Source organism: Phocoena sinus, chromosome 1 (genome assembly GCF_008692025.1).
Source record: "Phocoena sinus isolate mPhoSin1 chromosome 1, mPhoSin1.pri, whole genome shotgun sequence".
Taxonomy (NCBI): domain Eukaryota; kingdom Metazoa; phylum Chordata; class Mammalia; order Artiodactyla; family Phocoenidae; genus Phocoena; species Phocoena sinus.
The window spans coordinates 65000118-65026473 of NC_045763.1; the positions used below are offsets into that span (position 1 = coordinate 65000118).

The following is a 26356-nucleotide window of genomic DNA, read 5'->3' on the forward strand; positions in this document are numbered from 1 at the left end:
GGTGAATGTAATTAACTACAGCCTAACCTACTGGGGTATTATCAGAGCCTAACTGACCTGGGAGAAGGGAAAACCCAACTGCAACTGGCCCAAGCCTTCCACATGAGAGAAAGGAAATAGAGTTGAACCTTGAACAGCATGGGGGTTAGAAGCATCAACCTCTCACACAGTTAAAAATCCACATATAACTTTATAAAGTCAACCCTCCATATCCACGGTTCCACATCTACAGATTCAACGAACATTAGATCATGTAGTACTGGAGTATGTATTTATTGAAAGAAATCTGTGTATAAGTGGACCCATGCAGTTCAAACCCATGTTGTTCAAGGGTCAGCTGTACTAAACTCCAGCTCACTCTAGCAATCCAGTCACACCAAAGAGGGGAGAAAAAAAATGAGAAGCTCTTGTCAGTTTATAGTTCACATTCACAGACCCACTAAAAGTCTAAAACTTAATCATAGGAATATAGAATGCTACCCCTCCCCACACCTCAGCATCAATAACCAAGACCTATTTTCAACAGTTCCTTTTACCTGGTACATAATGTTGAGTTATCAGAAAAAAAAATGACAAGGCATACCAAAAGGGAAAAAAAAGCACAATTTAAAGAAACTGAACAATGATCAGAAACACATGGCAGGGAAGTTGGAATTATCAGACCAGAACTTTTAAAACAATTATGAATAATATGCTAAAGGCTCTAATGGATAAACCACACAGCTTACAAGAATAGATGGGCAATGTAAGCAGAGAGAGAAAAAAACTAAGATAGAATCAAAAAGAAATGCTAGAGATCAAAACACTGCAACAGAAATGAATATGTCTACAATGGGCTTATTACTAGATTGGATATGGCTAAGGAAAGAACATCAGTAGAATACTTGAAAACAAAAAAGCAAAGAGGACAAAGACGAAAAAAGCAGGATAGGATATGCAAGGGCTACAGAACTATAAAGTTGCAACATACCTGTGATGGAAATACCAGAAGGAGAAGAGATAAATGAAAAGAAGAAATATTTGAAACTATAATGATGGAGAATTTCTCCAAATTAAAGCCAGACAACAAACCACAGATCCAGGAAGATCAGAGGTTATAAAGCAGGAAAAATGCTGAAACTTTACATCATTTTCAAACTAAAGCATATCAGAAAGAAGTCAAGGGAGAAAAATCTTACCTATAGAGGAATAAAGATAAGAAGTATATATGACTTCTTCACAGAAATCATGCAAGCAAGAAGAAAATGGGGTGACATGTTTAAAGTATTGAGAGAAAAAATCTGCTAACCTACAATTCTATTCCCTATGAAATTATCTTTCAAAGTGAAAAATAAATAAAGACAAAAACCTAGGGAATTTTTTTGCCAGTACTGCTGTATAAGAAATGTTGAAAGAAGTTCTTTAGAGGGAAAAAAAATAAGTCATTATCTTGCATTTACAAAGAGTAAGGAGGAGAATCAAAGAAGGAATAAGTGAAGTTAAAATAAAATCTTTATTTTTCTTATACTTAAGAGGTAACAGTTTGTACAAAACAATAGCATCAATAGATTCAATTATGTATATATATATATATATATATATATATATAATATATACACATCTACATACATACATATAAATGCCAATGTATGTATCAGTGAAATAACTGAAGTCAGTGATACAAGGGACAGGAAGGGGGAATTAGGATTTTTTTTTATTATATGATACTAATACTACCTGTGAAATTGTATAGTGTTTGAAACTGGGCTTGGATTAGCTATATATGTATATTGCAATCTCTAGGGCAAACACTAAGAAAGTGGTAACCAATATGCGAAGAAAGGAGAGAAAATGGAATCATATAAAAAGCTCAATTAAAACCACAAAAGGAAGAAAAAAGTGGAATGTAAAATAGAAAAACAATGGCAACAAATAAAAAACAGTAATGGATATGACAGATATTAATCAAACTGTATCAATTATCACTATGAAGTTAATAGTCTAAATGCACAAATTTAGAAACAGAGGTTGCAGTGTATTGCCAAGATGGAGTAGGAAGATCCTAAGCTCACCTCTTCCCACAGGCACACCAAAATTACAACTATTGATAGAGCAATTATCTATAACAACAACCTAAAGACTAGCAGAAAAGATTTTCTACAACTAAAGATATAAGAAGCAACCATAATGAGATGGGTAGGAGGGGCAGAGCTGTGATATAATCAAGACCCCCAACCCCAGTAGGTAACTGACAAATAAGAAGATAATAACAACTTCAGAGGTTGTCCCCAAGGAGCAAGGGGTCCAAGCTCCACATTGGACTCCCTAGCCCATGGGTCCTGCACTGGAAAGATGATTCCCCAGAATGTCTGGCTTTGAAGGCCAGTGGGGCTTGCATATGGGAGAGCTTGAAGGCCGTAGGAAACAGAGACACATTGCTCTGAGTGCCAGTGCAAACACAGTAATTTGAAAAGAGCTTGGTCAGATCCACTAACTGACCTTAGAGATCCTCCCAGAGAGGCAGGAGGCAACTGGGATTCCTTATGGGGACAAAGACTCTGGCAGTAGCCATTTTGGGGAGGTCATTCTACCACAAGGACATTAACACTGGCAAGAGCCATTATGAAGTCCTCCCTCTAGCCTATTATTATGCATGCCAGCCCCAACTGCCAGCACACCTATAGTAGTCAGCCCCACCACATTAGAAGGGCCCATGCAACCCACATAGGGGACATACCCTAGAGCATATAGCTCTGGTGACCAGAGGAGAGTATGCTGCTGGGCCCCATAGGACATCTCCCACATAAGGCCACTTCTCCAAGATTGGGAAATGTAATCAACCTAATAAATAGAAATAAACATAGAGAATTAGGCAAAATGAGGAGACAAAAGAATATGTTCCAAACAAAGGAACAAGGCAGAACCTCAGAAAAAGAATTAAACAAAATGGAAATAAGCAATCTACCTTGAGGAATTCAAGGTAATGATCATAACGATGCTCAACAAACTTGAGAAAAGAATGGATGAACACGGTGGGAATTTTAATGAGGATTTGGAAAACATAAAGAACCAAACCTAGCTGGAGAATAAAATAACTAAAAGTAAAAATACACTAGAAGAAATCAACAGTAGATTAAGTGACACAGAGGAACAGATCAGCAAACTGAAAGACAGAGTAGTGGAAATCACCCAAGCTAAATAGAAAATAAGGGGAAAAAAGAAGTTTAAAAAATGAGAATAGTTAAGAGAACTCTGGGAAAAATAAAGCATAATAACTTTCACATTATAAGGGTCCCAGAAGGCAAAGAGATAGAGAAAAGGGAAGAGAACTTATTTGAAAAAAATAATTATTGAAAACTTCCCTAACTTGGGACAGAAAACAGACATCCAGGTCCAGGAAGAACACAGAGTCCCAAATAAGGAGAATCCAAGGAGGTCCACAACAAGACACATTATAGTTAAAATTGCTAAAATTGAAGACAGAGAGACAATCCTAAAAGCAGCAAGAGAAAAGCAACTAGTGAAGGAAAAGGGAACTCCCATTAAACTGTCAGCTGACTTTTCATCAAAAACTTTGCAGGGCAGAAGAGGGTAGCACAATATATTCAAAGTGATAAAAGGAAAACCCCTACAACCAAGAATACTCTACCTGTCAAGACTTTATTCAGATTTGAAGAAAAAATAAAAAGTTTTTGCAGACAAGCAAAAGCTAAAAAAGTTCAATATCACCAAACCAATTTTAAAAGAAATGTTAAAGGATCTTTTCTAAGCAGAAAAGACCAGGACTAGAAATATGAAAATTATGAAAGGAAGAATGTTATCGGTAAAGGCAAACATGCAATAAAAGTAGTGAACCAAGCACTTATAAAGCTAGTAGGAAGGTTAAAAGAGAAAAGTAGTAAGTTTATCTATATCCACAATAAGGAGTTAAGGGATACAGAAAACAAAAAAATATAAAATATGATGTAGAAAGAGGAAACCTTCAAGATGGTGGAAGAGTAAGACATGGAGATCACCTTTCTCCCCACAAATACATCAGAAATACATCTACATGTGGAACAACTCCTATAACACCTACTGAACACTGGCAGAAGAGCTCAGACCTCTCAAAAGCCAAGAAACTCCCCCACGTATCTGGGTAGGGCAAAAGAAAAAAGGAAAAACAAAGACAAAAGAATAGGGACAGGATCTGCCCCTCTGGGAAGGAGCTGGGAAGGAGGAAAAGTTTCTACACACTAGGAAGCCCCTTCACTGGCAGAGACAGTGGGTGGCAGGGGAGAAGCTTCAGAGCCACAGCAGAGAGCACAGCAACAGGGGTGCAGAGGGCAAGGCAAAGAGATTCCCGCACAGAGGATCAGTGCCAACCAGCACTCACCAGCCTGAAAGGCTTTTCTGCTCACCTGCTGGGGCGGGTGGGGGCTGGGAGCTGAGGCTCCAGCTTTGGAGGTCGGATCCCAGGGAGAGGACTGGGGTTGCCTGTGAGAACACAGCCTGAAGGGGGCTAGTGCGCCACAGCTAGCCAGGAGGGAGTCCAGGAAAAAGTATGGAACTGCCGAAGAAGAAATAGACTTTTTCTTGCCTCTATGTTTCGAGGTGCACGAGGGGAGGGGATACAGGGTGCCGCCTAAACGAGCTCCAGAGATGGGCGTGAGCCGCGGCAATCAGCGTGGACCTCAGAGGTGAGCATGAGACGCCAAGGCTGCTGCTGCAGCCAATAAGAAGCCTGTGTGCAAGCACAGGTCACTATCAACATCTCCCCTCCCCGGAGTCTGTGCAGCCCGACACTGCCAGGGTCCCGTGATCCAGGGACAACTTCCCCGGGAGAACACACGGAGCACCACAGGTTGTTGCAACGTCACGCTGGCCTCTCCTAACACAGGCTTGCCCCACATTCTGTACCCAACCCTCCCCCCAGCCTGAGTGAGCCAGAGCCCCATAATCAGCTGCTCCTTTAACCCCATCCTGTCTGAGCAGGAACAGATGCCCTCAGGCGACCTACACACAGAGGTGGGGCCAAATCCAAAGCTGAGCCCCAGGAGATGTGTGAACAAAGAAGAGAAAGGGAAATTTCTCCCAGCAGCCTCAGGAGCAGCAGATTAAATCTCCACAATCAACTTGATGTACCCCACATCTGTGGAACACCTGAATAGACAATGAATCATCCTAAATTGAGGCAGTGGACTTTGGGAGCAACAATCTATATATATTTTTCCTTTTTTGCCTTTTCAATGTGGCTGACAGGGTCGTGGTGCTCTGTCCAGCTGTCAGGCCTGTGCCTCTGAGGTGAGAGAGCTGAGTTCAGGACATTGGTTCACTGGAAACTACCCAGCTCCACATAATATCAAACAGCAAAAATATTCCAGAGATCTCCATCTCAACGCCAAGACCCAGCTCCACTAAATGACCAGCAAGCTACAGTGCTGAACACCTATGCCAAACAATAACAAGAATGGGAACACAACCCCACCCACTAGCAGAAAGTCTACCTTAAAGCGTAATAAGGTCACAGACACCCTAAAAAACACCACCGGCCGTGGAACTGACCAAAAGAAAGACAAGATCCAGCCTCATCCACCAGAACACAGGCACTAGTGCCCTCCACCAGGAAGCCTAAACAACCCACTGAACCAACATAGCCACTGGGGGAAGACACCAAAAACAACGGGAACTACAAACTTGCAGACTGTGAAAAGGAGACCCCAAACACATGAAGTTAAGCAAAATGAGAACACAGAGAAACACACAGCAGATGAAGGACCAAGGCAAAAACCCACCAGACAAAACAAATGAAGAGGAAATAGTCAGTCTACCTGAAGAAGAATTCAGAATAATGATAGTAAAGATGATACAAAATCTTGGAAACAGAATGGAGAAAACACAAAAACCGTTTAACAAGGACCTAGAAGAACTAAAGAGCAAACAAACAATGATAAACAGCACAATAAATGAAATTAAAAATTCTCTAGAATGAATCAATAGCAGAATAACTGAGGCAGAAGAATGGATAAGTGACCAGGAAGATAAAATAGTGGAAATAACTACTGCAGAGAGGAATAAAGAAAAAAGAATGAAAAGAATTGAGGACAGTCTCAGAGACTTCAGGGACAACATTAAACATATCAACATTCGAATTATAGGGGACCCAGAAGAAGAAGAGAAAAAGAAAGGGACTGAGAAACTATCTGAAGAGATTATAGTTGAAAACTTCCTGAATATGGGAAAGGAAATAGTTAATCAAGTCCAGGAAGGGCAGAGAGTCCCATACAGGATAAATCCAAGCAGAAACATGCCATGACACCGATTAATCAAACTATCAAAAATTAAATACAAAGAAAAAATATTAAAAGCAGCAAGGGAAAAACAACAAATAACATACAAGGGAATCCCCATAAGGTTAACAGCTGATCTTTCAGCAGAAACTCTGAAAGACAGAAGAGACTGGCAGGACATATTTAAAGTGATGAAAGGGAAAAACCTACAACCAAGATTACCCAGCAGGAATCTCATTCAGATTCGACGAAGAAATCAAAAACTTTACAGACAAGCAAAATGTAAGAGAATTCAGCACCACTAAACCAGCTTTACAACAAATGCTAAAGGAACTTCTGTAGGCAGGAAACACAAGAGAAAGAAAAGACCTTCAATAACAAACCCAAAACAATTAAGAAAATGGTAATAGGAACATACATATCAATAATTACTGTAAATGTAAATGGACTAAATGCTCCAACATAGACTGGCTGAATAGATACAAACACAAGACCCATATATATGCTGTCTACAAGAGACCCACTTCAGACCTAGGGACACATACAGACTGAAAGTGAGGGAACGGAAAAAGATATTCCATACAAATGGAAACCGAAAGAACGCTGGAGTAGCAATTCTCGTATCACACAAAATAGACATTAAAAAAAGACTATTACAAGAGACAAAGAAGGACACTACAGAATGATCAAGGGATCAATCCAAGAAAAAGATATAGCAATTATAAATATTTATGCACCCAACATAAGAGCACCTCAATCCCTAAGGCAAACGTGAACATCCATAAAAGGGAAAGCAACAGTAACACAATCATAGTAGGGGACTTTAACACCCCACTTTCACCAATGGACAGATCATCCAAAATGAAAATAAATAAGGAAACACAAGCTTTAAACAATACATCAAACAAGATGGACTTAATTGCTATTAATAGGACATTCCATCCAAAAAGAACAGAATACACGTTCTTCTAAAGTGCTCATGGAACACTCTCCAGGATATGTGATATCTTGCAACACAAATCAAGCCTTGGTAAATTTAAGAAAATTGAAATCATATCAAGTATCTTTTCTGACCACAATGGTATGAGACTAGATATCAATTATTGGAAAAAAATCTGTAAAAAATATAAATACATGGAGGCTAAAAAATACACTACCTAATAACCAAGAGATCACTGAAGAAATCCAAGATGAAATCAAAAAATACTTAGAAACAAATGACATGACGACCCAAAACCTATGGGATGCAGCAAAAGCAGTTCTAAGAGGGAAGTGTATAGCAATACAATCCTACCTTAAGAAACAAGAAACCTCTCAAATAAACATCCTAAACTTACACATAAGCAATTAGAGAAGAAGAACAAAACAACCCCAAAGGTAGCAGAAGGAAAGAAATCATAAAGATCAGATCAGAAATAAATGAAAAAGAAATGAAGGAAATGACAGCAAAGATCAATAAAACTAAAAGCTGGTTCTTTGTGAAGATTAAAAAAATGGATAAACCATTAGCCAGACTCAACAAGAAAAAAAGGGAGAAGACTCAAATCAATAAAATTAGAAATGAAAAAGGAGAAGTAACAACTGACACTGCAGAAATACAAAGGATCATGAGAGATTACGACAAGCAATTGTATGCCAATAAAGTGGACAACCTGGAAGAAATGGACAAATTCTTAGAAATGCACAACCTTCTGAGACTGAACCAGGAAGAAATAGAAAATATGAACAGACCAATCAGAAGCACTGAAATTGAAACTATGATTAAAAATCTTCCAACAAACAAAAGCCCAGGACCAGAGGGCTTCACATGCAAATTCTATCAAATATTTAGAGAAGAGCTAATACCTATTGTTCTCAAACGCCTCTGAAAGAGAGCAGAGGGAAGAACACTCCCAAACTCATTCTACGAGGCCACTATAACCCTGATACAAAAACCAGACAAAGATGTCCAAAAGAAAGAAAACTACAGGCCAATATCACTGATGAACATGGATGCAAAAATCCTCAAAAAAATACTAGGAAACAGAATCCAAAGGCACATTAAAAGGATCATACACCATGATCCAGTGGGGTTTATCCCAGGAATGCAAGGATTCTTCAATATACATGAATCAGTCAATGTGGTACACCATATTAAGAAACTGAAGAATAAAAACCATATGATCATCTCAACAGATGCAGAAAAAGCTTTTGACACAATTAAACACCAATTTATGATAAAAAACCCTCCAGAAAGTAGGCATAGAGGGAACTTACTTCAATATAATAAAGGCCATATATGAGAAACCCACAGCCAACATCATCCTCAATGGTGAAAAACTGAAAGCACTTCCACTAAGATCAGGAACAAGACAAGGTTGCTCACTCTCATGACTGTTATTTAACATAGTTTTGGAAGTTTTAGCCACAGCATCAGAGAAGAAAAAGAAATAAAAGCAACCCAAATTGGAAAAGAAGAAGTAAAGCTGTCACTGTTTGCAGATGACATGATACCCTATGTAGAGAATCCTAAAGATGCTACCAGAAAACTACTAGAGCTAATCAATGAATTTGGTAAAGTAGCAGGATACAAAATTAATGCACAGAAATCTTTTGCATTCCTATATACGAATGATGAAAAATCTGAAAGAGAAGTTAAGGAAACACTCCCATTTACCATGGCAACAAAGAAAATAAAATACCTAGGAATAAAACTATCTAAGGAGACAAAAGACCTGTATGCAGAAAATTATGACACTGATCAAAGAAATTAAAGATGATACAAATAGATGGAGAGATATACCATGTTCCTGGTTTGGAAGAATCAACATTGTGAAAATAACTATACTACCCAAAGCAATCTACAGATTCAATGCAATCCCTATCAAATTACCAATGGCATTTTTCACAGAACTAGAACAAAATTTTCACAATTTGTATGGAAACCCCAAAAGCCTGAAATAGCCAAAGCAATCTTGAGAAAGAAAATTGGAGCTGGAAGAATCAGGCTCCCTGACTTCAGACTATACTACAAAGCTACAGTAATCAAGACAGTATGGTACTAGCACAAAAACAGAAATATAGATCAATGGAACAGGATACAAAGTCCAGAGATAAACCCACGCACATATGGTCACCTTATCTTTAATAAAGGAGGGAAGAATATACAGTGGAGAAATAACAGCCTCTTCAATAAGTGGTGCTGGGAAAACTGGACAGCTACATGTAAAAGAATGAAATTAGAACACTCTCTAACACTGTACACAAAAGTAAACTCAAAATGGATTAAAGACCTAAATGTAAGGCCAGACACTATAAAACCCTTAGAAAAAATCATAGGCAGAACACTCCATGACATAAATCACAGCCAGATCCTTTTTGACCCACCTCCTAGAGAAATGGAAATAAAAACAAAAACAAACAAAAGGGACCTAATGAAATTTAAAAGCTTTTGCACAGCAAAGGAAACAAAACGAAAAGACAACCCTCAGAGTAGGAGAAAATATTTGCAAATGAAGCAACTGACAAAGGATTAATCTCCAAAATTTACAAGCAGCTCATGCAGCTCAATATCAAAAAAACAAACAACCCAATCCAAAAATGGGCAGAAGACCTAAATAGACATTTCTCCAAAGAAGATATACAGATTGTCAACAGACACATGAAAGAATGCTTAACATCATTAATCATTAGAGAAATGCAAATCAAAACTATAATGAGATATCATCTCACAGCAGTCAGAATGGTCATCATCAAAAAATCTACAAACAATAAATGCTGGAGAGGGTGTGGAGAAAAGGGAACCCTCTTGCACTGTTGGTGGGAAGGTAAATTGGTTCAGCCACTATGGATAACATTATGGAGGTTCCTTAAAAAACTACAAATAGAACTACCATACAACTCAGCAATCCCACTACTGGGCATATACACTGAGAAAAACACAATTGAAAAAGAGTTATGTACCACAGTGTTCATTGCAGCCCTATTTACAATAGCCAGGACGTGGAAGCAAACTAAGTGTCTATCAACAGATGAAAGGATAAAGAAGATGTGGCACATATATACAGTGGAATATTACTCAGCCATAAAAAGGAACGAAACTGAGTTATTTGTAGTGAGGTGGATGGACCTAAAGACTGTCATATAGAGTGTAGTAAGTCAGAAAGATAAAAACAAATACCGTATGCTAACACATATATATGGAATCTAAAAAGAAAAAAAAAAAAAAAGAAAATAGAAGAACCTAGGGGCAAGATGGGAATAAAGATGCAGACCTAGTAGAGAATGGACTTGAGGATATGGGGTGGGGGAAGATTAAGCTGGGACAAAGTGAGAGAGTGGCATGGACATATATACACTACCGAAACAGATAGCTAGTGAGAAGCAGCTGCATAGCACAGGGAGATCAGCTTGGTGCTTTGTGATCACCTAGAGGGGTGGGATAGGGAGGTTGGGAGGGAGACACAGGAGCGGGGAGATATGGGGACATATGTATATGTATAACTGATTCACTTTGTTATAAAGCAGAAACTGACACACCATTGTAAAGTAATTATACTCTAATAAAGATGTTTAAAAAAAAACTAACACCATTGTAAAGCAATTATACTACAGTAAAGATGTTAAAAATAATTTAAAATGGGGGAAAAAAGTGGTTATCACTGCATGATAAGGTAAGGGGAATTTTAATCTAACTTTGTAGCTTTCTATATTTTTGTAACTATCCACAATAAGATATATTATTTTCTTAGGCACAAGGAGAATTTTTTTTTTTTTTTTCGGTACGCGGGCCTCTCACTGTTGTGGCCTCTCCCGTTACGGAGCACAGGCTCCGGACGCGCAGGCTCAGCAGCCATGGCTCACGGGCCCAGCCACTCCGCGGCATGTTGGATCTTCCCGGACCGGGGCACGAACCCGTGTTCCCTGCATCGGCAGGCGGACTCTCAACCACTGCACCACCAGGGAAGCCCCAAGGAGAACTTTTTAAAAACTTTTCTATATGGGGATATATGCATATGTATAGCTGATTCACTTTGTTATAAACCAGAAACTAACACACAATTGTAAAGCAATTATACTCCCATAAAGATGTTTAAAAAAATCTGAGGAACAAAAGCAAATAACTAAATAAATAGGAGATATTCCATGTTCATGGATAGGAAGATTTTATATAGACAAGATATCAGTTCTTCTCAACTTATCTATATATTCAGTGCAATACCAATCAGAATACCAGCATGTTATTGTATAGGTATTGACAAACTGATTCTAAAGTTTCTATTGAGAGGTACAAAATCCAGAATAGCTAAGACAATTGAAGGAAAAGGACAAATTAGAGGACTGAGATACCACCCAACTTCGAGATTACTATAAAGCTACAGTAATCAAGACAATGTGGTACTGGCAAAAGAATATATCAATGGAACAGAACAGAGAACTCAGAAATAGACAGAAATATAGTCAACTGATCTTTGATGAAGGAACAAAGGCCATACAATGGAGCAAAGATAGTCTTTTCAACCAATGATGTTAAAATAGTCGTGCAGAAAATGAACACGCAAAAAAACTAGACACAGAAATTACTCCTTTCATGAAAATTAACTCGAAAATGGATCTATTACATAAATGTAAAGTGCAAAATTATAAAACTCCTAGAAGATAACATAGGAGAAAACCTAGATGACCTTGGGTATGGCAATGACTTTTTAGATGTAACACCAAAGACATAATCCATGAAAGAAAGAATTGACAAGCTTGGCTTCATTAAAATTAAAAACCTTCTGCTCCACAAAAGACAAAGTTACGAGAATGAGAATATGAGCTATAGACTAGGAACAAATTTTTGAAAAAGGCACCTATAAAAGAACTGTTATTCAAAATATACAAAGAACTCTTAAAACTCAAGAAAAAAAAAAAAACTCAACAAGAACTCATTTTTTTTAAAAAGCCAATACCTTAACATACACCTCACCAAAAAGATATATAGATGACAAATAAGCATATGCAAAGATGCTCCACATTATATATCACCAGTGAAATACAAATTAAAACAACAATAAGATACAACCACACATGCCAAAATCCAGAACAATAACACCAAATGCTGGTGAAGATGTGGAGCAATAGGAACTCTCATTCATTGCTGGTGGGCACGCAAATAGTATAGCCACTGGAAAAGAGTTTGGCAATTTCTTATAAAACTAAACAAAATCTTACCATACAATCCAGCAATTGTGCTTCTTGGTATTTATCCAAAGATGCAGAAAACTGTCCACAAAAAACCCTGCACATCAATGTTTATAGCAGGTTTATTCATAAATGCTAAAATATGGAAGTAATCAATACATCTTTCAGTAGGTATATGAATAAAGAAACTGGTACATCCAGACAATGTAGTATTATTCAGCTCTAAAACGAAATTATCTTATCAAGCTATGAAAATACACAGAGGAATCTTAAATCCATGTTACTAAATGAAAGAAGCCAATATGAAAAGCGTATATATTATATGATTCTAACTATATGACATTCTGGAATAGGCAAAACTATGGAGACAATAAAAAGATGAGTGGTTGACAGAGTTAGAGAGGGGGATAGGGGTGACTAGGCAGAGGACTGAGGATTTTAGGGGGCAGTAAAATTAAACAATGTGATTCCATAATGATGGATATATGTCATTGTACATTTGTCCAAACTCACAGAATGTTCAATACCAAGAGTTTACTGTAAACTATAGATTTTGGGTGATTATGATATGTCAGGGTAAGTTCATCAATTTAAAAAAAAATGTACCACTCTGATAGGGAATGTTTATAATGGGGGAGGCTATGCATGGGTAGGGGCTGAGAGTATAATGGAAACCTCTGTACCTCCTGCTTAATTTTTCTGTGTAACTGAAACTAATCTAAAATAAAATAGCCTTATTTTAAAAAATAAACTAAAAGGTATCAAGAAAATCATAAAAGACATACAAGACCACATAAACTAGAATTAGACTAATTTAGAAATGCAATGATAGGCCTCAGAATAGACATTTAAAACTCATTTTATAAATAAATACTAACCTAGGAGAAGGATAATTATAATGAACATAACAGAAAATACCCTAAGAGAAATGGAAGATGAAAATAAGAAAGATTTTAAAAATTAAAAAGAAATAAAATCATTAGATAAGGAACTAATATACTATGATTATACTAAGTAGCCATTCAACAATTATTTTTTAAAAAACAATTATTTTAACTATATATCTCCAATCTAAAGACAAAAAAATCCTTTAACACATTTTAACTTTATTAAATGTTTCTTGTTGATAGCAGTTTATGTATAGTAATCCTGCAACTATTTTGTGTTAATTAGGATTCAGCTAATGAGTAACATTACTGATAATGTTAGCAACCAGAATTCACATGGTGGAGGAAGGGAAGTGTAATATGGAAAGAAGAAGTCAGTGAAGAACCTTCTGTGTTGGATTAGCATTAGAAATATGAATTTATGATTTAAAAAATCCATTTTCTATTCTGTCTGCTGAAATAGCCTAAGAACCATGACACTCCAGTAGCAATGAACACATTTAGTGCCCAGACCTTGGGTCCTAAATACCATTCCCTACTAAAAATACTAGGGCTCTTTGGAAAATAGCTGTTTCCAGGTCTTCAGAAATAGAAGTAAAAAGAGCACAGAATTTGGGCTATGTTAAACAAAAGAACGTAACACTTGTAGATTTAACATACACCGTTTCATCTCTTTATAACTGACCACAAATATCCAACACACCACAGCTGTCTGCCATTGGATACATATCCCAACCTCTCAACCAAGTTTAAATTCTTAATTCTTCATCCATAGGATAGAAAATACAGGACAAATTCAAAAGCTCTTCTGTATTAAATGATATAAAGTGGATTAAAATACCTAACATGGTATTTGCATACCAATTTGCATACACCACACATTCAACAAATGTTTGTTTTCATTCTTTTACCTTTTTTTACATCCCACTGACCCAACTAATAATCCTCCTTGTGACCTCAGTGTAGTTACCCTTACTTAGGTTTAGGAGGCTGCCAATCTGATCCCAATATTTCATTCTAAGAATAAAAGTATGCCTCCCTTGTACCATATCATTTATATTAGAATAATACCACTTCAGAAGATACAGCATCATGTATACATATATCCCCATATACATATAACTGATTCATTTTGTTATATAGCAGAAGCTAACACAACATTTTAAAGCAATTATACTCCAATAAAGATGTTAAAAAAAGATAACAGCATTCATCATAATAATTTTCTAAATTTAGACAGTACTTCAAGGCTGTATATAAAATTACAACCAGTTTAAGTGAACAAATTTCAAGCAGAGTACAAAATATTTGCACCTAGGGAGACATTTTTCATTGCTAGAAATAGACATATGAGAGGACTACTAACTTGGAGCTTTAGGTTGGAGGAATCCACAGGCACCTCTCAGGGTAGTTTTGCATGTTTCTTAGTTGTTTCTGTTTTTGCTTTTCCACAAATGAATCCAGAAATATTTTTCTGATTCTAGCTTGCACAGTCTCTCTATTTATTAATATATTCATCAATTCAGCAAATATTTTTTGAGCATTTAACATGTGTCAAGCACTCTGTTATATACTATAGATACAGAGTATGTAGTACATTTGGAGATATAGATAATTATGCAGACAACTTCAATTCAGTATTGTAAGTGTTGATAATGAAAGTATGTGCTAAACATTGCAGGGGCAAATATCACAATAGTTTTCCCTAAACAAATTGAGAGCAACTCGAGGATTTTTAGGTTGGTGAATAAGATTAGGTTTATAATTTTGAAAGATTGCTCTGTGCATGCTGTGGTAAATGTAATTGGAAAGGAGCAAGAAATCCAAGGAAAGAGTAAGTTTCCCATAAAATCATATAATGCAGACAGCATAAGGTAGAAGAACAGCAATAATAATATTTTTAAAATAGCAGCTAATAAGAATGTAATATCCACATTTGCCAGATGCTATGTGCTTTATATTCATGATCTCAATTCTCATAAGCAAGCAGCGAACTAAGTACTGCTATTAGTCCCTGCTCTCTACCATTTAACATATGAGGAAATTCAGGCCCAGAGTAGTTAAGTAATGTGCCTAATGGAACAGCATTTTAAAGAGAAAAAGAATTCAAGTCAGTCTGTATCGAACCACTGTGACATATTATTACTACTGACATTTCTCCCCACAAAGCTCATTCAAATTCTTTTCATGCATGCTGAATTTTCAGATATTGTTTCCATGTACAAAGTTTTTATCTCGTGTTACAGGAATATCAAAGGAAATTTGATTCTAAGAGAGAAAAACTCAGTCCCAGGGGCATAAACTAAAGACAAATCCCTTTAATTAGATGTTTATTTCACAGAAAATGCATACTTAATTTAAATGGAACATATGAGATAGAAATAATATTTTAAATAAATATGTACCTCTTAGCAATTGCCTGATTCTTTTCACATCTTTTATTCCAAATCACTTTACTTTTCCCCCACTGATGAACCCACTCTCTCTCACACTTTGACCTTGGTTTGAAAAGTATATAGAACTTCATCCTCAGAAGTTGCAGGCACTATATTATGTTCAGTTTTTTCTCTCATACTATCTCTCTTAATCAGGGCTATTGCCATCTGTGATTTAGCACATGCAGGCTAACACATAAGAACATCCCCTCTGTCTTACCACAGAATGTTGAATATCATTTCAGTGAAATGTCCTAATCTTTCTTTCTCAGGGAATGTCTATTTGCCAGCTCCAGATCTATTTAATCCTACCTATATTTCAGGGCCATGTTCTATTTCTATCTTATGAATTCTCCCATTTAGCATCTGAGAATAAACTATAAGAGAATGTTCATTTCTTTTTTCATATGTTTGATGTTTGTCATGACTAAAATAAATTGATGACAGAGTATCCTATCTTATCTCCCCAAGTACAATGTTGAGAGGTTCTTATAGGAAAAGTTTTCCTCTGTTTGTAAAATGTCAGCTACTCGAAAGGGATGTAAGGAACAAAGAGAGAGGAAGAAGCATTAATCAAAGGGTAATGTAGACTGACGTGGTACCAGATATTTTGGCAAAACTCTCTTCATATTCAAACAAAATGCAAAATCCTCATATATATATATATGGTTTATATTTCTCTCATGTTATATTGTACATGGCTTATATTTCTATTATATCCCATTACATGAGAGAAATGTAATATATATTTTTGACTGTTTTTAAGTTTAATTTAAAATAACTGTCAGAATTACTCAGACAATGATTAATAAAAACTTTAATGATTAGTTATTTATATGGTCAATTTAAAAGAAAAAATAAGAGAATCAAATTTTGATTATGCTTAATGTTATATTACTATAGAATCTGTGGTGTGCTCCTAAAAATTAGTTTAAATAATCTATAAAGTACCATTTTGATAGGGAATACAAAAAAGCATATATTAGAGAAATGTCTTTTAATCATCTTTTAATATTCAAATACTGAAGAAAATAAAACATACCTCACTTTTTTCCTAACTAAGAAACCACGTATCCATCTTTGAACAATCAAAACTGGTGAGTTATGAGCCAGAATTTCATTAATTTTTGAAATAATAAATTTGATATTATCAATTTCATCCTTATAGGTTGATCCCTGTATAAAGAAAATATATTTAATATTTATAGCTCATGAAAATATTTCCAAAAGATATTTTAACTTGGAAGTCTGATGGTATAAACTATTAAAACATTCACGGGTATCTTATTATACACATAACAGTTAAATAATAAATATATTTTCATATCTATTTTTATTAGATCAGAAGACCAAGAATTAGTAGCACCAAATAATTTTAATTCTCTACAAAAAAAATGCAAGATCAATGAGGACAACTTTCTCCATTCTAGATTCTTCTCACAATCTGCTATCACAGTTTTAAAATTTTGCCCATAATCACATTGATCTCTGAAAGATAATGGCATGAATAGACATCCAATGAAACTCTAAAAGTATTCTGTGGATCATCACAGAGGAAACTGATACATGATGGATTTATAAAACAACTTACAGTAGTTCAAAACTTTGTGGCATCTTAACTAGAATGTTGCACACTTTTACTGGAAGACAGCACATTCCCCTGGGGAAAGATATTCTATATTGCCTTTAAAGAAATTATCTCTAAGATTATTGTTCCTGCAAATTTTTTATTTGGGATCATAGACTCCTTATATGATACTGATCATTTGACTGGCTAGAAAAAGCCACTTTAGTTATGTCTTGAATGTAAGAATTATGCATTAAAAACCTAACACATTTCTTTGTAAGGTACCTACTCTGAAAATTATCAACCCCATCATGTTTAAAAAAAAAAAACCTTTACTACATATACACTTAATCAGCTGCTAAAAAAAAAAAAATCACAAAGCCTTGTAGATTAGTACTACTTCAGATTTATACTTACAAACATTCATTGCTAATTAGCAAATCCTTTACTTGGCCCTGGCTTGCTTCTGTTTCCAACAGGAGCTACTGTAAACCTTCAGTACTATTCTCTATAAAGCCTTTTCCCTAGCACTAACTAAACATCTTGCTTCCTTCTCACAGAGAATATAGGACTATCAAGTCTGAACTTTATCAACTAATACTCCTCCCTTCCCTACAAATTTAACTATATTCCCACTTAACTCTTATATATCTATACTGAATAGAAGCAACTTCTACTTAATCTTAAATCAAGAAGTATCTCACTTCTTGTCCAAGATTGGCTCTCCATCATGGTTAAGTTTAATCTCCCTGTTTTCAATTACTTCCCTGCTACTGTCCCTATGCCTCACCTATAAATATGATGTAGTCTCACCCATCTGTAAAATGCACACACACAAATAATCATACACATCCCAACCCTCCATCCTTTGTATCTAACTTTTATTAAGAGTCCTTGAAACAGAATTCCATATTTGCTGTCCCACCTTCTCTCTTCCTGTATCTCAATCCACTGACTTCTATCCCTATCATCCTATCTAATACTTTTACAAAATTATCTTTGGACATTTCTCATTGAAGCACTTCCCTTGGCTTCTGTACACCACACTCTTGGTTTTCCTATAACTAATGTTTACTTCTGGAATTTTTAAAGACCTATCCATACCCTACTTAATGTCACACTGAAAGGATTTTCTCCATTTGTCTTTTTTCAATCTGAACACACTGTCCAGATGACTGCAACCAAATCCACAGCTCCAACACTCACCTATGTCCTGATGTCTCTCAGATTTCTCACTTTAAGCAGGAACTCTCTCTGGAGCTACAGAACAATATGGTCATACTGATTATCCAATTACAGGCTTACCTTGGAGATACTGCAGATTGAGTTCCAGACCACCACAAAAAGGGAATATTGAAATACAGCAAGTCACATGAATTTTTTGGTTTCCCAGTACATATAAATATTATGTTTACACTATAATGTAGTCTATTAAGTGTGCAATAGCATTGCCTAAAAAATCAATGTACATGCCTTAATTTAAAAAATATTTTATTGCTAATAAAGCTAACCATCATCAGAGCCTTCAGCGAGTTGTAATCTTTCTACGGTAGAAACATCAAAAATCACTAATCACAGATCCTCATAACAAATATAATAATAATGAAAATATTTGAAATATTGTGAGAATTACCAAAATGTAACACAGAGACATGAAGTGAGTAAATGCTGTCAAAAAAAATGGCACTTATAAACTTGCTCCATGCAGGGTTGCCACAAACCTTCAATTTGTGATAACTGCATTATGTGTGAAGTACAGTAAAGTGAAGTGCAATAAATTCCTGTAAATTCAACTTGCTCAAACATGAATCTTCTTCCTTAACCTGCTTTCTCACATGCTCTTAGTGGATGGTGCTATTGCCCATATGAACCTAACCCAGAAACCCTAGAACCATCCCAGGCTATCTTTCTCTTTCACTTCTTCATATCCAAATATTGCTAGATCCAATATATTCAACATCCTAAGCATGTGATCTCTACATTTTCTTCTGTTCTCTACCATTGCTTTATTGCATGTCTTTATCACTTCTCTAACTTACTAAAAATGTCCTGATATCTGAAATAATCCCTACTCCCTACTCCCTTCAAATCATAATATGCACTATTGCTAGAATGAACTTTTCAAAATGCAATGATATGATATGATGATATGGCATTTTTGCTGGTATATGATTGAAAGATTAATTACAAATTTCTTGACTTGGCACACAAAATCCTTGATCTAGTCCCTTCTTACCTTCTCAATCTCATCTTCCTTCACCCTATATATAATACCTTCCATTCTGGCAATATTCAACCACTTGCATTCCTGAAAACTACCTGATAATCAAACCTCAATGCTTTTTGCATGCCATTCCAGTTTCTTGACTGCCCTTCTCAATTACTTGTCTTACTATCTTAGTCTTTTGGAGACTCAGTTCTTTCCTCAAAGAAGTCTTTCTTGACATTGATCTGAGTTTAATATCCTTCTACAATATTATCCTGTGTTAATAACTTATTTGTCACACTTGGCAATGTTGAATTTTATCTGAGCCCTGTGATCCTGGAAAACACTGAAGGTTAAGAAATCTCCTTAACCCTTTATTTCAGGAAATGGTTTTATTCAAAGAAGAACGCTTCCACCATATTACTTAGATTGTACCCATGAACGTCCCTCTTGTTCGTCTTTGACAAGGCCCTGACAGACTTTCTAAATTCACATTCTTTGCCTATTAATGATTAGTTTAACTGCTTTGTCTATACTGAGCAGTCAGAATAAAATGCTTGTTAACCAAACTTTGGTTAAGATTCTCTCTCCTTCCCCTAGTCCCCTGGACTTTGCCCCACCCTCAGCCTGTTACCCTAAACACAAACATACACACACACACAAACACACACATGCACACACACACACCATGAGACCAAATGTGATAAAAAAAAAAAACCCATAAAATTACAGGAAATCACTACTATACCAGAAACCAGTAAAGGATAACATTTAAATAAAAGATTATATCATAGGGGCTTCCCTGGTGGTGCAGTGGTTGAGAGTCCACCTGCCGATGCAGGGGACACGGATCCCACATGCCACGGAGCGGCTGGGCCCATGAGCCATGGCCGCTGAGCCTGCGCGTCTGGAGCCTGTGCTCCGCAGCGGGAGAGGCCACAACAGTGAGAGGTCCATGTACCAAAAAACATAATAATTTACTTGCTCATAAGAGGCCTACACCCTCCCTCCCTTTCCTTATTTAGATGGTATATAAGCATGAATTCTCACCTCGGGGAGTTACTCATTTTTCCCTGGGTATCTTCTCAGTATACATGAGGTATAAATGTTAGTAAACTTTTGTTTGTTTTTCTCTTGTAATCTGTCTTATATTACAGGGGTCTCAGCCAAGAACGCAGAAGGGTAGAGAGAAAATTATTTTTGCTCCCCTACGGTAGTTTGGGAGCAGGGAGGTTGATTGCATAAGTAAGAAGGGAGGGAGAAGAATACAGGAGGGAACTTAGATGACTAGGTTTAAGTGGTCCTGGTCAGATGCTGCAGTTCTCACCAGCAGAGAACCATTAAGCTCACACTGCAGTTTACAGCAGAGTCCTGCTTCCCACCAACGTGTGAATAACTCATCTCTTTAAAGAGATAAAACGAATAATCATCAGCTGTGGGTGGAGTTAGTGTCCCTGCCAGAAAAAAAGTAACCTCAAGACAATACTCAAGTTTTATGATGTCCTAAAACAATTATCCAGTAAAATGCCAATAAAGATATCACTGCAAACTTGAACAAATGGCATAACCATTTGATATCTGAGGACAAATGGATGTATCTACTTTCTAAGGGAAAGTAATGCATTTCCTCCACTATGTGAGTGATGACTCTGGAGAAAAACTGCCTGGGTTTAAATTCCAGTTCTACCACTTGCTAGCTATGTGATCTAGGGTAAGTAACCCACCTGTCCCCTATTCATCATCTGTAAAACAGAGATAACCTCACTGGGTTTTTGTGAGAAAATATTTGTAAAGCACTTAGAACAGTGCTAAAACATTCCAAGCATCCAAACAATGTTATCTGTCAACAGTTTAAGGACTTCTGTATGCCTTATTTGATACTTAAAAAAATTAGTAGAGGAATATACTAAGCAATTTATCCAAACTAACAATGTAAAATTTAAAAATTAATAAATAAACTATAAAAGATGATTAGTACTAATATTTTCAATCCAATAAAAGGAATTAAAGAATTGTAGAAAAAGCTTAACAAAGGACAACGCATGCTTAGGCAAAATACTATCAAGAATCAACAAAACAGATGATAGAATAATGAAATATCTATACTCTACCACTTGCTATTGTAACCCTGGGATGAAAATAGGGCTACTGTTAACCCTGGTATAAAGCATAATGAGGCATTTCAAAAGAAAAGTAAAGACTTTTGTAAAAATGACTCAGATGGAAGAGAGTATTTTGTGTTCCAACAGGAAGAGTACTTTAAAAAAAAATCTAAAACTACGTTCCATGCAGACTGCATGTAATTACATAAAGAGATTTCCAATTAATTTGATATTCTCAGTACATTTGTACATATTTAATTTTTTCTTTATTTTTTCCATGTTTTTATTTCTTTTATATGTATCTAGTCCCTAAAGTCTACCATTTTCTATTCCATTTGTTTTTTTTTTGTATCAGAATTTCCTAATTTGACACAGATTTTCTCAGCATAATGGAAAAATGTAAATCATACTAATCCCACAAGTATTTATTTCAAATAGAATTAACACATGCAGTTTTCACTTCTTTATTCCATCTGTAATATATTCACTTTAATAGTCACATGAAATGGTGAGTCCCTGTGTGAAACTCCCCACAAAAGCTAGGAAGATTTTTTATTTTATAACTATTTCTAAGGATCACTGGTAAACACTTTGGGAACACACTATAGTCAATTCACAAATCAAAAAAAAAAAATTCACCTGAATCAAGCAACATTAGATAACAAAATAAAATTTAGAACCATAATAATAAAACACAATAAATTTTTTAGAAAAGAAGAAAATCACAGACAAGAACAAAAACTTTACACAAATTTCCACCACTTGAAGTACCTATTATCATTTAAAAAATATTCACTTCCAAATACTTTCCCCAACTCTGAGCTTATCTTTTCATTCACTTAACAGGGTCTTTTACAGAGCACATATATATTTTTTTTTAATTTGATGAAGTACACTTTACCATTTTTTCTTTTTAAACACTGTGCTTTTAGCATCACGTCTAAGTCTTTGCCTCGTCCTAGATCCCAAAGGTTTCTTTCAGTTTTATTTTCCTAAAAGTTTTTTAGTTTTAAGTTTTACATTTAACTCCAAGATCTATTTTGAGTTAATTTTTGTATGAGCTGTGAAACTTACATTGAGGCTCTTTTGTGTGTGTGTGTGTGTGTGCGCACGCAATTGTTCCAAGTAACATTTATTGAAAAGGCTATATTTTATCCATCAAGTTCTGTGCATATTTTGTTAGATTTACACCTAAGTATTTCACTTTTGATTGATTATAAATGACATTATATATTTAATTTTGGTGACCAGGTATTCATTTTTAGTACATAGAAATATGATTGATTTTTGTTTGTTTACCTGGAACCCTGCAGCCTTGCTAAGCTCACTTTTTAGTTCTAAGAGATTTTTTTGGTAGATTCTGTGGTATTTTCCACATATGTGATCATTTCATCTGCAAATAGTTTTATTTCTTCTTTTCTCATCTGTATGTTTTTTATTTCCTTTTCTTACTTTATTCCACTAGCTAGACTTTCCAGCAGCATGTTGACAAGAGAAATGAGAACAGGTATCTTTGCTTTGCTCCCAATATTGGGGAGAAAATATTCAGTCTTTCACCATTAAGCATAATGTTGGTTGTAGGTTTTATCTTGATGTTCTTTATAAAGAAGAGGAAGATCCCTCTATACCTATTTTTCTGAGTTTTTTAACGATGAATGGATGTTGAATTTTGTCAAATTTTTTTTTCCATGAATTGATATGATATTTTATATATATATATATATTTAGTCTTTTGATATGGTGAATTATATTAATTGATTTTTTCAAATATTGAACCAGCCTTGCATACCTGGAATAAGTCCCACTTGCTCACGGTATATACTTCTTTTTACATATTGCTGAATTGTATGTGCTAATATTTTGTTATAGATTTTTATGCTTACATTTGTTAGGGATATTTTTATCCCAGGGATAAATCCCACTTCATCATGGTGTATATCATTTTAATGTATTGGTGAACTTGGTTTGCTAATATTTTGTTGAGGGTTTTTGCATTCATGTTCATCAGGTATATTGGTCTGTAATTTTCTTTTCTTGTAGTGTCCTCAACTGGTTTTGATTTCAGAGTAATGCTGACCTTGTAAAATGAGTTTGGAAGTGTCTGCTTAGCTTCTATTCTTTTGAAAAGTGTGAGAAAAATTGGTATTAATTCTTGTTTAAATGTTTGGTAGAATTCACCAGTAAAGCCATCTGGTTATAAACTTTTCTTTGTTGGGAGGTTTTTGATTACTGACTCAATCTCCCTACTAGTAATCAGTCTGTTAAAATTTTCTATTTCTTAATGATTCAGTCTTAGTAGGTTGTATGTTTCTAGGAATTTATCCATTTCTTCTAAGTTGTCCAATTTGTTAACATATAATTGTTCATAGCAGTCTCTTATAATCCTCTGTATTTGTGTGGTATCAATTTTGATGTCTCCTTTTTCATTTCTAATTTTACTCACTTAGGTCCTCTCTCTTTTCTTAAGTCTAACAAAGGGTTGGTCTATTTTATCTTTTCAAAAAAAAAACCTCTTAGTTTCACTTATTTTTCTGTTGTCTTTTTAGTCTCTATTCTGTTTATTTCCACTCTGATCTTTCTTTATTTCCTTCCTTCTACTAACTTTGGTTTAATTTGTTCTTCTTATTTCTAACTCCCTGAGGTGTAAAGTTAGGTTGCTCATTTGAGTTCTTTTTTTTTTTTCTTAACATAGGCATCTATCACTATAAAATTCCCTCAAAACAACTTTTGCTGTATCCCATAAGTTATGCTGTCATTCCATTTTCATTTGTTTCAAGATATATATATTTTATTTCTTCTTCGATCCATTGGCTGTTGTATGTTGTTTAATTTCCACATAATTGTGAATTTTCCAGTTTTCTTCTTGTAATTGATTTCCAGTTACATACTATCATGGTCAGAAAAATACCTAATATGATTTCAATCTTCTTAAATTTGTTAAGGCTTATTTTGTGGCCTAGCATATGATCTATCCTGGGGAATGTTCTATGTTTGCTTGAGGAGAATGTGTATTCTGCTGCTCTTGGATACAATTCCTATGTCTGTTAAGTCCATCTGCTCTAACAATTAAGTCCAATGTTTCTTTCTGATTTTCTGTCTGTATGATCTATCCATTGTTGAAAGTGAGATATTAAAGTCCCTTACTATTATTATATTGCTGTCTATTTCTCTCTTCAAGTCTCTTAATATTTATATATTTAAGTGTTCCTATTTTGGGTATGTAAATATTTACAAATGTTATACCTCTTATTGTACTGACCTTTTTATCATTATATAATGAACTTCTTTGTCTCTTATTACAGTCTTCAGCTTAGAGTCTATTTTGTCTGCTATAACTACACTTGCTTTCTTTCAGTTTCCATTTGCATGGAATATATTTCCATTTGCGTGGAATATCTGTTCTTTTTTATTTTTCAGTCTTTTTTCTCTCTGTTATTCATATTGGGTAATTTCTATCTTTCCTTTCCTTCATTATGTCATCTTTCCCCTCCATTCTGCTGTTTAGTTCATTTACTGTGCTTTTTATTTTGGGTACTGTATTTTTGAGTTCTCAAATTACCATTTGTTTCTTTACTGCTACTGTTACTCTGCTGAGGCCTTCTATATCTACATGTTTCAAGCATGTTTATAATTGCTCATTGAAGTATTTTTATCATGGCTACTTAAAATTTATCAGATAATTTTAACAATTCTATCTTCTCAGTGCTGGCATCTATTGATTGTCTCCTTTCACTCAGTTTAAGATCTTCCTAGTTCTTTGTATGTTGAGTGACTTTTGCCTGAAACCTAGATATTTTTGTATTATAATACTTTCATTGTTATTTAAAATTTCTATTTTAGCTGGCTTTGTCTGACACTGTTCCAGCAGGGGAAATGTGAGTCATTATCATGTTACTTCAAGGGGGAGGTAGAAGTCCAAGTTCCTCACCACTCAAGCCCCTACTAACCCCCAGCTGGGGAGGAGAGCTCATTGTTACTTCTGTGTGTAGCTGGGAGTTTCAACTTCTATGTGCTCTTCATTGACACTGCTATGGGTGTAGTCTTGTTATAGCTGAGCAACTGTGAAAGTCCTGATCTCCATTAGGACTCCTCTGACACCACCCAATAGGTGTTGGGTTGCCTCATTAGAGCCTCACAAGGATGGAAGTCCAGGATCTCCATTCAGGCTTTACTGGGATGGGTGCAGGAAGGACCAGTTTTCTCTCTGTGGTTATCGCCTAAAAGTTATCTGTTTTACTAGACTGAATGTTTCTTGGTTGTTTGGATAGAAAAGATACTTCTATTTGTATTTCTGGTATTTTGTTTTTTTGTTTGCACCCTTTGGCCTTTCTGGGTTACTGCCTTCTTCAGCTAAAATTTTAGTATATATAAAGGAAAAAAAAACAGCAAAACAGCAAACTCACTCCATCATTTTCATTCCTCAGGTTCTGATTGCCTTAGCCAGTCAGTTTCTGCTCTTCATTACTCATAGTCTTTTTATGTTTGTTCTGTATATAATGTCCAAGGAATTTCTATAATATATAACATTATATAATACCTTATATAATAAATAGTAATTATATAATGTATATAATGTCCAGGGAATTGAGCAGTACTTTACAAGAGAAACATCTACTCTATCTTCCCAGATATAATTGTCATATAGCACTGCATAAGTTTAAGGTGTACAGCACAATTATTTGACTTATGTACATCACTTTCAGTCTGTATGTGTCCCTAGGGCTGAAGTGGGTCTCTTGTAGACAG

At 35.4% G+C, this 26356-nt stretch overlaps 1 protein-coding gene across 1 annotated transcript in view; it reads right to left on the reverse strand.

Moving 5' to 3' along the window:
- Positions 1 to 26356, reverse strand: part of LRRIQ3 (leucine rich repeats and IQ motif containing 3) — a 187855-nt gene that overhangs the window by 147655 nt on the left and 13844 nt on the right. Inside the window, exon 3 of the mRNA XM_032653134.1 lies at positions 16778 to 16911. Coding sequence (XP_032509025.1) covers positions 16778 to 16911 — 134 coding nt within the window. The remainder of the gene's footprint in view (positions 1 to 16777; positions 16912 to 26356) is intronic.